This window comes from Impatiens glandulifera, chromosome 4 (assembly GCF_907164915.1).
Source record: "Impatiens glandulifera chromosome 4, dImpGla2.1, whole genome shotgun sequence".
NCBI lineage: Eukaryota > Viridiplantae > Streptophyta > Magnoliopsida > Ericales > Balsaminaceae > Impatiens > Impatiens glandulifera.
In genome coordinates, this window is record NC_061865.1 from 3,646,008 (window position 1) to 3,659,495 (window position 13,488).

Consider the following 13,488-nt stretch of genomic DNA (forward strand, 5'->3'; position numbering starts at 1 on the left):
CGATAATAACTTCGAGAATCATGACCCACTCTTTAAATCAAACCATTCACATCCCCGAAGGTGAGCCAAAATCGAATGATAAGCGAAAAATAGAAATTCTTAGATATATTAATAGAAAGGGTAAGCTTTTATATAAAATTAACAAGGCCTTAATATATTCACAACCAACAATGTGGCATAATGGAACATTAATTTTTTGGTACATTGAGAAATGAATAAATAAACCTAAATTAACTGTTTTTCAAAAGGACCATAAGCCACCTAAATAGAAAGCTATCGAACCAAGAAAGCTAACAAATCGAACCGATCTTTCGAGCATATATATTTATTTACCGACGTTCAAACCATCCGTCATCAATCCCATCCTCCGCAGCTCGCTTCAAATCCATTGTCGAAGGCTCCAACTCATCTTTCGTCATAACAGTTGAACTAGATGAAGGCCTATCCAGGTTCAGAACTCCCATCGGATCGTATTGTTGCATCACCAGCACCGAGAATGCAGACGAGAAACGCGTTGTCACCAGCGCATCCCCGATAGGACCCAACTCCGGATACTCGCACCAATCAGCTAAACCAGACGTCAATGGAGATACATGTCTTCCTCCTTTTCCCACCACGAACAAATCGTATTGTCCATCCATCCTTCGTATCAGTTCAATCACTTGTTCTTCGTTATCAACCACAACTTCTTCCAACGCAATTGTCGAAGGAGGCGCGCCTTCCTCAGTATTCGTCTCCTTCAATTTGTTAATCGCGGATTCGTCTTGATCTTTGTCTCTTTCATTTTCCACATCAAACGCCATCGCCATGTCAGTCCTATTCTTGTATTGGAGTTGATTTGCAGTCTCGGATGGGACGAATAACGTCACTTTCATTTTCACTGCAGGATTTTGCGCCATCCTAACCGCGTACGCAAGTGCCTCTCTATCATCGGGTCCTCCAACAAAGATCATCGCGATTCTAGTCGCGAATTGACCCGAAGCAGCCAGACCTCGATCAATAAAGATCCCAACCGAGCAAGGCGAGTTGGATATCACACTCTCATTCATTTCTCTAGTCGGTCCAACAATCTCCAATTCACCTGTAGAACCTTGTTGTTTATGAAAAGGAATAATGACGAGATTCGCTCGACGTTCTTCAGCAGCATCACAGATATCTTCCTCAGCAATTGAATATGTTGATTTGATTGAGAAAGTACTGATTGTAATGTTTTCGCGTTGACGAACATATTTATCGAACGCAGCCAAGATCTGATCGGTCTCGGATGGACCGCTGAATGAATGAGGGAGAATAAGATGCACTGCGAAGGCGATGATTGGCGAGTTTTGAGAGGGGAATGATACATCAAATAAGCCGACCGTGCTATGGATATCTTGAATCGAATGAAGACAAGCGAGGATTCGTAGTTCTTCTTTAGATCTAAGTTTATGAATCGTCCTACGTTTATAAGGAATCTGTTTCTTTCCCGCGCTTATGAGTGTAAATGGCGCAACTGAGATCGTCATCAACAACAAACCAATCACCATTATCGTAAAGCTTTGAGCTGATAAAACCTGATGTTCTAATCCAATATGAAGAGCCATAATCGGAAACAAACTTTTAGTGTTCATCAAAATACCTAAAGGAACAGATTCTTTAAAATCCATTCCCGTAATAAACGAAGAAACCATCGCAGCAATCGCTTTACTCAAACCTGCAACAACAAGAACAACGATCGCGATTCCCCAACCAGATCCAGACGATATCGAGTAAATATCAACTCTCTGTCCAACCGTCACCATGAAGAAAGGCATCAAGATCCACATAATGAATCCTTCAAATTTCTCAAACAACTCAACCTCAAGCGCTCCTCGAGGAATTATCAATCCGAACACGAACGCTCCAACAACCGGATGTGCTCCCATTGAATTCGCGAAGAAACCGAACATTCCAACGCCGACCGCTACAAACGTACAAAAGTAATATTCATCGTTATCAATACCGTATTCGCCAGTTTTCTCGATCATCTTCTCGATCACAGGTCGCATGTAAAATCCGGCGAATAAGATGAACGCGGCGATGGAGATAACCGACAATATCGCCGACGGAAGGCCGGCGCCGGTGAGAGAGCTGGCTAGGGCAAGAAGAACCCATGAGGTTAAATCTGTAATTTGAGCTACGGAAAGGGCTGTTTTAGCAACGTCTGTAGCAAATATCTTTGCATTATCTAGTTGTTCTGCTAGGATTGTTGGGCCGGTTGCAGCTAAAGCTACGGCCCAATAAATACAGCCCATTGAACTATTTCCAGTTTGGCCTATTAAGAAGAATAGGACCGACCCAATTGCGGCTGGTAAAAAAGTGTTGAAACCTGAAGTGATTAGATCCATATGACTGCTTCTTGGCATCATGGATAAATCGGTTTCAAGGCCCAATAAAAACGCATAATTTATAATGGCGAAATGTCCGAAAGGATCCAAAATGTCCAAACTTGCACGAGGAAACATCAAATAAAATTTTAATGGGTCGCCGAGTATCGATGGGCCCAAAGTTATACCAGCCTAATCGAAACCGAAACAAGAAGAAGAAAAAAAGTCAACGTAAAATAAACAAAAAATAAAAATAATAATAAAATACTCACGAAAATAAAAATGACGAAGGACGGTTGTCGAAGTGGTCGGAAAATAAGTAGGAAGATCGAGGAAGTAAATATGGCTACGACTAATTGTGTTACGACGTTAGGGATAGAGTCAATCAAAGGGTTGTTCGATTTCCATATGCCATTAGGCGATATGTTTCCTGAGTAACACGGGACCGACTCATTCAGGAACAACCACAATGGGGTATGTTGTTCCATTTTATTTTTATTTTATTTTATGGGTGAGTCTTCCTGAATTAGCGTCTTGTGTCACTACTTTTCCTCTCGACTTCTCTTTTTTCGTCTTAGTGGGGCCACCGTCGTCTCCTAAATGGCCCCGCGATAACAAGCTATTTAGATGATCAAAGTTTATTTTGAAAAAATTGGGCTTTTGCCCAATTAGTATATGGTTTTGGAGATAGGAGGAAAGAAATATTTATAAGAATGTTTGATGGCGAGTCTTCTTTGCCGGAAGGCTGTTATTAATGTGAGACCATCATTCACTTTTGTATAAATTTAGAAGTATTTACATTACTATATTTAAAAAAACTATTTTTTTATTAATTCAGAGTTTGTGTACATGTGTTAATTAATAGAACTTAATATGCTTTATTATTATTTAAGTTTGTTTTAATAGTAGGAGTAATGATACGGGAAAAATTGTATAGCATTGTGGAGATGCATATATCACCTCCATATAAATAGGATGCGTATCATTTTCTCTCTTCAATTTTGAATTATACAGGTAATCTAAAATTGTTAGTTAAAAATTTCTCTCTTCAACTTTTTATTACTTAAAAAAAATAATTGTTTAGTAAAATATATATATAAATAATTTAATATATTTTATTAATTTAATTTATTAATTCTTTTTGTTATTATTTAATAATTTTTATATTTAACTTTTAATATTATATATTAGTTGAATTGAATTTTTAATAAATCTTATAAGAGAATAAAATAAAAGACTTTTAAAGAGAATTAAGATAAAAAAAAATTTAAAAAAATAACAGTTTAGTAAATTATATATATAATTTAATATATATTTTTTAAAAATATATTTTATTAATTTGATTTATTCATTCTCCTTATTATTACTTAATAATTTTTAAATTTAATTTTTTATCCTCTTATATTATGTATATTTATTAATTTTTCAATTATTCCTTTTAAAAATATATAAATTAATTAACTCAAATATATAAATGTTAAAATATATATATATATATATATATATATATATATATATATATATATATATATATATATATATATATATAAATAAGGGAATAGGAATGAGATTAATAGATTTGTCAATGTGAATGGGTTGATAGATGTGTCAAATAAAAATGAATATGATAGAAGTGTAGTGTTTGGTTAACAATATTAATCATTTTCATTCTTATTTCTCAATATTATTGATAGAGTTTGGATATTTCCATTACATTGATAATTTTTAGATTTATTAGAGATAAATTATTAATATTATTTTATAATTAAAATTAGATTAATATATTTATTTTATTTTTATTATATTTTATTTTATTTTATTAAAAATATAAAATATTATTATTATATTATAATTGTTTAAAATATATAAAATATTGAATGTGTTCTAATTTAATAAAATATAAATATTTAATATTTTATTATATTAATTATATATTTTTTTAAATACGTATAAAAATATTTGAATTATTCAATTTTTTTTATTTATAAATAAAAAATATATAGAGAGAAAATATCTTTAAAATATTATATATTTATAATTAATCAGCTAAATATAATATTTTACTTAATAATATATATTATAACATTACATAATATTTTTAATAACATCTTTTTATTAAAATATTTTATATTTAACTTTTCTAATATTTTTTAAATATTTATTTTGTATAAAATTGTTATTTTATTTTTTAATTTTTTTTATAATTTTATTATTAATATATGATATATAAATTAATTATATAAAAATAATTTTATTATAAACATTTATTTTATTTTATTAATTATATTTTATTTTAAATAATTTCTCAATATTATTTAAATAATTAAAATAATTTATTTCAATAAATTAAATTTTTTATTATTATTTTAATTATAAAATATCGTCTAATATAATTATAAAAGAAAAAATATATATAATATTATAATTATGAGAGAACATGAGATATTGGACATCATAGAGAGAAAATGCATTACAATGGAATGTGATTCATTCCTCCCAATTTAGAGAGAGAAATAGATGATTTCTAAGTATCCAAGAATCAAATCAATAAATTAATGTTACCAAACACTTCATTTTATTTCATTTCTCATTATTCCTGAGTACAACACCAAGTAACAAATATCTCCTTAACAGAGGTTCTCCTCTTTTTCCAACATACTCTCTACTATAGAATTTTTTTTTAATAAATAAAATAGAATAAATTATTGAGAAAAATAATTAAAATATATTTATAGTGACAATCATTTAAAAAAAAATATTTATAAGAGTAAAAAAAATAAAAATAGAAATTATTAAGTGTTTTTTATAATAAAAATTGTAAAATATTAAATAATTTAAATATTTAAGAGAGAAAAAATATAAATAAGAAAAAAAAATAAATATATATTTAATCAACAAGTATAATTCGTTACCCCACCCTTATTATTACTATATATATATATATATATATATATATATATATATATATATATATATATATATATATATATATATATATATATATATATATATTGAAAGGTCAGTTTCACAATTTTCAAATACTTTAAGACCTTAGCTATGGACCAATGATTAAATGAATGAATTATTTATATTTTAAAAAAGGTTAATTAAATAATTAATCAAATCTTAAATAACACGAATTAAATTTTTTGAGCCAAATGATCCATTCATGTGTTTAGCAAGAGATCCAAGTCCTAATAAACCATCCCTCTAGAGTTTGTAAGCAACATAATAATAATAAAAAATAAAAATAAAAAAAAAAGTTTGATCAAGTAAATCAGACCATTTACATATAATATATATGTTCAAAATAGTAAAAACTCATATAAATTATTTGAAAATACATATAAGGATTCCTCGGCCTATAATATATATAATTAAAATAGTAAAAAAAGCATATAAATTATTTGAAAGATCAATTTCAATCACTTTTAACTGTACAAACAAAAAGATAAAAATACATGTAATTGAACCTCTAAGTGAAGGATCAATTATAATGGTTCTTCACTAGATAAATAAAAAGTAATTATAGATATAACAACTTAATATCCTGTACTGTTAAGTAAGGAATGATCTCGAGTTCGAATCTACAACTGTTAAGTAAGGAATGATCTCGAGTTCGAATCTACAACATAATTGAAGGGTATGATCAACCAACAAACAAGCAACAAAATCTCAAGTTTCTTAATGCTATTTTCAACCACACCAGATAGTGAAATAAATTCATCATCATCTTCTTCATCCCCTTGTTTTTTTTCTTCAGATATGTGTATCTTCTGTTGATCCAGCTGCAGTTGAAGCAGAGCATTGATGGTTGAAACCTCTGTATTCTGAAATGTTGTAAACAGCTTCATTGTATGTTGAGTAATTCGACGATTCATTCTATGAAATGGGTACTTCTAAAGCTAGATACTTGCCCTAATGAGAGATTCATTCTATGAAATGGGCACTTCTAAAGCTAGATATGCCCTAATGAGAGAGACGAAGCAAATTCTGCCTTCAATGACAATACCTCATACACTCCGTCTCCTAATCAGGTAAACTCCAAAGTTCAATCTTATTTGTTTGAATGAATTGTATTATAACAGGTAAAATTGTCAATGAGTATTGAGATTAATCAGTCATTTCTTGCACTAGACAAATTTACTGATAAAACATGAAAAAACAGTCATTTCAACAAGTCTTAGAACAACATTGTGAATATGTAACACTAACCGCCATTTTCTTTAATCTACAATTCACGTCTGCCCGGATTGTGAAGAAGCTCTTAGTTTTTCCAGCTTCTTTCGAAGGTAGGCTTGTTTCAACTTCTCCCTATGAGCTGCAACTTGTTCTTGTCTACGTAGCTTGAGTTCAGTTGTTTTGTGCCTAGCTTCATTTGTTTCTTCATTAACTTCCCTGCAAAATACATATATAGAATCTTTAGAATAAATCAATACAAAACATAAAGCAGTCCCACAACCACGCACCTCACAAATCGAATATGCTCATTGTTATCTAGTGTGCTTTCTGCCCGCCCAAGTGTGGCTGGTTTTGTATTTTGCAGATTTAGAACTTCAATATCACCATCTTCTCGTTTTCGTGGTTCATTAGTTATGTCCTCTGTAAGACTCTTCTGGAAAAAATCAACACAATACTTCTCGTTATCTTCTTCATCTGGAATCTCTCCTCGTTTTAGTTTATCATACAACTCAGCTTTTCTTTCTAAAGCAGCGTAGCTGACAGATCCATCTTTTACTGCTTTCAGCTCAAGTTTGTCTCTGAAATTTAACGACAAGAAAGGATCAATAACCATCTAGTTGAAATCATTGTAATTTTCTCAATAATTCTTCAAATCGAGTTTAGAGCTTCAGACACTAACCCTATTCAAGTTCATCAATTGACTTTGAATCACTTATGTTAGAAGAAAGAACAATAACCATCTAGTTGAAATCATTGCAATTCTCTCAATAGTTCTTCAAAAGATCCTTCAAATAGAGTTTGAAAATCAGAAACTTTTCATTTTACGCTTTAGACACTAACCCAATTCAAGTTCAACAACTGGCATTGAATCACTTATGTTAGATAGAATTAGGAACACTCATGAAAGATCAATAACCATACAGTTGAAATCATTGTAATTTTCTCAATAATTCTTCAAAAGATCCTTCAAATAAAGTTTGAAAAATCACTTTAGTCACTAACCCTATTCAAGTTCATCAACTGAATTTGAATCACATGTTAGAAAAAGGAACCCTAATGAAGATAAAAACGCAGAAAGAGTACGAGACATAAGAAACCCTAAAAACCCAAAATAAAAAATAAGAGACATGAGAGAAAGGAAGTTACTTGTGTGCTCGAGCTTCGACGCCGGAGTTCTTTTGAGAGAGAGGATCGCGAGGGCCGATTATCTTCTTGGCACGTTGATATTCGATTTGATCGGGCTGAGCCTTGGATCGTTTGGACTCTTCCTGCGACTTATATAATTGAGCTTTGAGATCGAGGATCGATGAAGCGCCGACGCCGGAGATGGCGCGGTGTTTCTTCGGCATAATCGATGACTCCGTTAACCATCCCAGCGATTCGACTACTACCCTTTTCTTCTTCTTCCCTTCCTCCTGCTCCCCCATTCCGATATTATAATATATCTTCAAATTCTTATACCCGCCCGCTGTTTTTGCAGAAATCGATTAGAAAAGGAAGAAGATGATGAAGAAGAAGAAATTGATTCTCTCGGACTTGTTTAGAATCTCTCCCTCCTTACCTTAACCCTTCCTCTCCACCTAAAAGGAAACTACTGAACCGGTTTTTCTTTATTTTTGTGCTACGAACATTGGACCGGTTAATAGTTATATTGTTTAATTTTTTTATTTTTTATTAAAAATATTAAATATTTAAATTTTATAAAAAAATTAATAAAAAATAAATATTTATATATATATATATATGAATTAAGGATGACGATGAGAATATGTTACTTCAAAAAAATTTCTACTACCTTTCTGTCATGTTTGATTTCGAAAAAATTTCACGGAACCATGTTATAATATATTATTTGAAAAAAAAATTCACATTAAATCCTTTCTTAGAAATGCTAAAAATGAAAAAAAAAATTGAAAAAATGTGACATTATTTTCCAACTTTTTATTTTTTTTATTGTAATCACTATTTATTTATTTAATTATTAAAAATGACAAAACATACAATTATTTACTCCTTTTATTCTAAATTTTATAGTCACATTTTTTTAGCTCATCACAATTCAAATTATTAGGTTGGTTCATATCTTTCCTATTTTTCAAATTTTTTTCACCATAAAGATAAGATTATATAAAATGATATTTTTATATATAATATAATGTAATATATATATTTAAATTCATATCATTATATAAAATAAATATAATTAAAATATGAATAATAATTAAAATATTATTATGTTTATGATTGAGATTCACTAAATGATATATGATTTTGAATTGACCGTGATGTATAACAAGTATATATATTTGAGTTATTATTTTAATTATTTTATATTGATCTATTTTAATAATATGAATAATAGATATATTTCTTAACTTAACTTTTGAAAACGAATATAATAATAATAAATTTATTTATTTATTTTATAATAATAAAATAGATGATTCAGAATTAATCTAATGCGTATCATTCATATTATTATTATTATATTCGTTTTCAAAAATTCATATTATTATTATTATATTCGTTTTCAAAAGCCAATGAAACAGGTTGAGAAATTATTCGATATTTTTAATGATATATGAGTTCGATAATTGGTTGTGCAAAGTGTTTATATTTTTTATATTTTTATTTTTTTCTTATACGATGTTTTATTTTTGTGGGTAAATAATTTTTCATTTTTAATATAGATAGACTATTTTTTAAAATGTGTTTGAGTCAAAATTGACATTTTTAGGGGAAAAAATAAAATGTAAAAAAAATAGGCGGCAAAATAAGAATTATCATAAACAGTCTCTATCTACCTGGTTGCCGCATCCGATTCCGACAACATTCATAATCGTCTTTGTCAGTTGTCACCATTATCTCGCAAAAAGGCCACGCCTTTCACCCAGTTATGAAGCTAATCATCAAGTTTGTGCATCGTTGAGGTAATCGAAGATCGCCCAACCCTGAAATTGATGCAGAAACATGATGAACTTTAACGTATCTGTTCATATACAGGTTCGAATCTGTTCTGTTTTTACATGTCTGACGACTAATGTATCATTATAATTAATCTAAATGAGGGAAGAAGATGCCTTTGCTTGAAATGGAATCAGGAACTTCAACTGGGTCTAGACCCGATTACCTTTACTTATCAACAATCCTCAAATCATGTTCCACCCTTTCAAATGTTAAATTAGGAAGAGTTCTTCATAGTCATATTGTTAAAGTAGGTCATGTTTCTTGCCAGATTGTGGGTAAAGCTCTTCTTAACATGTATGCTAAATGTAATGCCCTTGATGATACTCAGAAGCTGTTTTCTCAAATTCAGCACTTTGATGCTGTTAATTGGAACATTATTCTATCTGGGTATTCTGGATCTGGTGCCCATGATAAAAGGGTTATGAGTTCTTTTCAGCAAATGTACATTGGTGAATATCCAAAACCCAATTCTGTTACAATTGCAATCGTTCTTCCTGTTTGTGTACGATTAGGAGATCTAAATGCAGGCAAAAGAATACATGCTTACACTGTAAAGTCAGGATTAGATTTGCATACATTAGCAGGGAACTCTCTGTTGTCAATGTATGCTAAGTCAGGTCATGCTATTAAAAATGCATACCAAGTGTTTGATAGAATTCCTGAGAAAGATGTAGTTTCATGGAATGCTATGATTGCAGGCTTTTCCGAGAATAATCAATCGAACAATGCTTTTACATTGTTCTGTCAGATGGTAAAGGGCCCAATACCTCCAAATTACGCGACTCTTGCAAACATTCTACCTGTCTGTTCTTCTTATCGTATTGGGAAAGAAATTCACTGTTTTGTACTGCAGAGGGCAGAGTTGTCGGCAAATATCTTTGTCTCCAATGCTCTTGTAAGCTTCTATCTGAGGGTTGGACAGTTACAAGACGCTGAAAATTTGTTTAAGGGGATGATTGTTAAAGATTTGGTTTCATGGAATGCTATTATATCTGGATATACCTCAAATGGCGAGTGGACGAGAGCTTTAGAATTGTTTCGTGAATTTCTTTCTAAGGAGACAGTTGGACCCGACTCGGTAACTATTCTCAGTGTTCTTCCTCTCTATACACATTTACATAATTTGAATGGGTGCAAGCAGATTCATGGGTATGTTATCAAACATCCACTTCTATCGAAAGATACTTCAGTTTGGAATTCCTTAGTTAGCTTTTATGCAAAATGTGGAGACATTGAGTCTTCTTTCTTGACATTCTCATTAATGCATAGAAAAGACTTAATATCATGGAATTCTATGCTTGATGCCTTTGCAGATGGTCGATTCCAAGCTCGATTCTTCGATCTGTTACATAGAATGCATAACCAACAAGTAAGTCCCGATTCCTTAACACTGTTAGCTATAGTTCAATTCTGTTCAACTGTTCTCGACTGCAGAATGATTAAACAGGCTCATGGTTTTATAATAAGACATAATCTCGTGCAATTAAATTCCGAACCTAAACTCGGGAATGCAGTTATCGATGCGTATACACGACACGGTAACATGGATTACGCGTTGAAGGTTTTCGAAGTTGTTAAGAGGAATGTGGTTACATACAATTCAATCATTTCAGGATATATGATGTGCGGGTTTTACGATGAAGCACATAGTGTGTTCAATAATATGCCTGAAAAGGATATCACTTCTTGGAATCTGATGATTCGCTTATATTCTGAAAGCGGTTGCCATGACAAAGCTATTAGTCTCCTTCGGGGGATAATAAAAGATGAAGAAATGTTCGAACCTGACTCGTTGACAGTTATGAGTCTTCTTCCACTTTGTTCGCAAATGGCCTCAGTTCATTTACTTAGGCAATGCCATGGGTATGTTGTTAGAGCATGTTTTACAGATCCTTACTTAATAGCAGCAATGTTAGATGTGTATTCAAAATGTGGCAGCATCGATTATGCGTATAAACTTTTCAAATCGACGAATATGAAGGATCTGATTATATTTACAGCCATGATCGGCGGGTATGCTATGAATGGCATGGCTAAAGATGCGATAACCATTTTCACTGAAATGCTCGAGCTTGGTTTAAAACCGGATCATGTCATACTTACAACAGTTCTATCGGCTTGTAGTCATGTGGGTTTGGTTGATGAAGGGTTAAAAATCTTCAATTCGATAGAGAAGATTCATAGGATTAGACCGAGTATGGAACAGTACGCTTGCGTGGTTGATCTTCTTGCTCGAGGAGGTAGAATTAGCGACGCTTATGAGTTTGTCTGTCAAATGCCAATTGAACCTAATGCAAATATATGGGGAACTTTGTTAGGGGGTTGTAAAACGCATAACGAATTTGAAATTGGACGTGTTGTGGCTGATCGTTTGTTGGCGAATGAAACGAAGGATGTTGGTAGCTATGTGGTGATGTCGAATTTATATGCTGCGGATGCGAAATGGGATGGTGTTCTTGAAATGAGAAAGCTTATGAAGAATAGAGATATGAAAAAACCGGCTGGATGCAGCTGGATTGAAGTGGAGAAGAGTAAAAATACTTTTTTGGCGGGAGATACTTCTCACCCGAAAAGAATCGATATTTATGACATGTTGAGTATGTTGGATCGACAAATGAAAGAGAGATTCGACAATTATGAGTTTGCGAAAACTAGTTTGGTATTTGAATTGTGACGCAAGAACTTTTTTCCTTCAATGTGAGTATTTTTAACTTGCATTAGACAATAATTTTTTAATTTTTTGGTTACATATATTCCCACTAAAACGTTATTAACTAAACAATTATTTACAAATAAATAAACAATAAAAAACAAATGAGAAAGAGTTTTTTTATTTTATTTTACATTTTCTAACATTTTATAGTTTTACTACATAATATAGTTTATACTTCTACTAGATTGATATTAAGCCTATTTTGAAAGTGTTGCCATGATTCATTAAATTTCTTTTATTTTTTGTTTTGCTTTGCTTTTAAGTATTATTTATTTAAATATAATCATACTACTTATATGATTTTTGAAAAACATAACAATAACTTAATGTCAATGTTTGATTTATGTTTAAGATTTTGTCCGTGTTTAAGGTTTGATTCATGTTTACTTTGAACATTTCGAATAAGTTAGAAGTACTGATTGCGCAAAATATACTTTCATGTTTGTGAGCTATTATTATTTTGTTTACGAAGTTATTGCGCATGTTTAGAGTTAAATTGTAAGAGAAAAATATAAGTTATTATTATTTTTTTTTTTAAATATAAAAATAAACTTGATAAAACCTATTGTATATCAATCTTAAATTGTAAAAAAAAAACAAATAATAAATCCAACAAAACTCAATTATCTTATTTTATTTTATGGTAATAATGTAAATATTGCTTGTCCATTTTTTATTTTAGATATATAAAATTATAAAATTTAACCACTCTAACTTTCCCATCATTCATTTAAATCTTTATAATATCACAAATAATAAATTATTTATATGTATAATTATAATTTATTATTTGATTTCATATATAAATAATTATTAGTTGAGTGAGTGATAATGTCTAGTTATCAAATATTTATTTTGAGCTTTATTATATTATATATATTATAATTTTGATTGAAATTGGTATTTATTAGAGCAAGTTAGTATAGTGCATATTGTTAGATGATTAGATAATAAACATTACTCTAAAATTAAACTTTATAACATTATTATATAATAAGAACAATTATTATTTAGAAAAGAATTAAAAGTCTTTAATTAAATAAGTAAATGTAGACCAAACATACCAAATTAACAATGACCAATGTTGCACTAAAAAAGAAAAATTATGAACAACTCTAGTTAAAAATGGCTGAATATCATCAATTACCCATCCTAAAAGAGAAGAGAAAAGTGAAAATTCAAGGCCTACAAGAAAGAGTTGGTAAAACAAAATATCACTTTCTACGAAAACTTTGGGGACGAGAGTCTTAGTGTCTATTTGTTCAAGTGGAATGTATTTTA

At 30.4% G+C, this 13,488-nt stretch overlaps 3 protein-coding genes across 5 annotated transcripts; 1 reads left to right on the top strand and 2 right to left on the bottom strand.

The window, feature by feature from the left end:
* Nucleotides 1-76: 76 nt before the first annotated feature.
* Nucleotides 77-2,506, bottom strand: LOC124936138 (cation/H(+) antiporter 15-like). The gene has a single exon (XM_047476602.1). It carries the CDS (start codon nucleotides 2,481-2,483, stop codon nucleotides 330-332), a length of 2,154 nt encoding a protein of 717 aa, XP_047332558.1. The 5' UTR covers nucleotides 2,484-2,506; the 3' UTR covers nucleotides 77-329.
* Nucleotides 2,507-5,958: 3,452 nt separating this feature from the next.
* LOC124936071 (uncharacterized protein At4g18257-like) lies at nucleotides 5,959-8,115 on the bottom strand. Of its 3 annotated transcripts, none has more exons than XM_047476526.1 (4): nucleotides 7,674-8,115; nucleotides 6,815-7,105; nucleotides 6,561-6,743; nucleotides 5,959-6,374 (listed from the first exon to the last, which is right to left on the bottom strand). In XM_047476526.1, the coding sequence occupies exons 1-3, from the start codon at nucleotides 7,952-7,954 to the stop codon at nucleotides 6,584-6,586; spliced, it is 732 nt and encodes a 243-aa protein (XP_047332482.1). In that variant the 5' UTR covers nucleotides 7,955-8,115; the 3' UTR covers nucleotides 5,959-6,374; nucleotides 6,561-6,583. The 3 variants fall into 3 exon arrangements, with proteins under 3 accessions (XP_047332482.1, XP_047332483.1, XP_047332484.1); XM_047476527.1 differs by having other exon boundaries at nucleotides 5,964-6,175; XM_047476528.1 differs by lacking the exon at nucleotides 5,959-6,374 and having other exon boundaries at nucleotides 6,470-6,743.
* A 1,430-nt stretch (nucleotides 8,116-9,545) lies between these two features.
* Nucleotides 9,546-12,248, top strand: LOC124935682 (putative pentatricopeptide repeat-containing protein At5g08490). The gene is made up of 2 exons (XM_047476099.1): nucleotides 9,546-11,520; nucleotides 11,626-12,248. The coding sequence occupies exons 1-2, from the start codon at nucleotides 9,604-9,606 to the stop codon at nucleotides 12,166-12,168; spliced, it is 2,460 nt and encodes an 819-aa protein (XP_047332055.1). The 5' UTR covers nucleotides 9,546-9,603; the 3' UTR covers nucleotides 12,169-12,248.
* The last annotated feature ends 1,240 nt before the right edge of the window (nucleotides 12,249-13,488 follow it).

Excerpts from the sequence above, each read along its gene's own strand:
- LOC124936138 (XM_047476602.1), bottom strand. The coding sequence starts at position 2,483 with ATGTTTCCTCGTGCAAGTTTGGACATTTTGGATCCTTTCGGACATTTC.
- LOC124936071 (XM_047476526.1), bottom strand. The coding sequence starts at position 7,954 with ATGGGGGAGCAGGAGGAAGGGAAGAAGAAGAAAAGGGTAGTAGTCGAA. Across the intron at positions 7,106-7,673 it reads GTCGAAGCTCGAGCACACAA|AGACAAACTTGAGCTGAAAG; the intron begins GTAACTTCCTTT and ends GTTAAATTTCAG. Across the intron at positions 6,744-6,814 it reads GAGCATATTCGATTTGTGAG|GGAAGTTAATGAAGAAACAA; the intron begins GTGCGTGGTTGT and ends TGTATTTTGCAG.
- LOC124935682 (XM_047476099.1), top strand. The coding sequence starts at position 9,604 with ATGCCTTTGCTTGAAATGGAATCAGGAACTTCAACTGGGTCTAGACCC. Across the intron at positions 11,521-11,625 it reads TCGGCGGGTATGCTATGAAT|GGTTTGGTTGATGAAGGGTT; the intron begins GGCATGGCTAAA and ends TGTAGTCATGTG.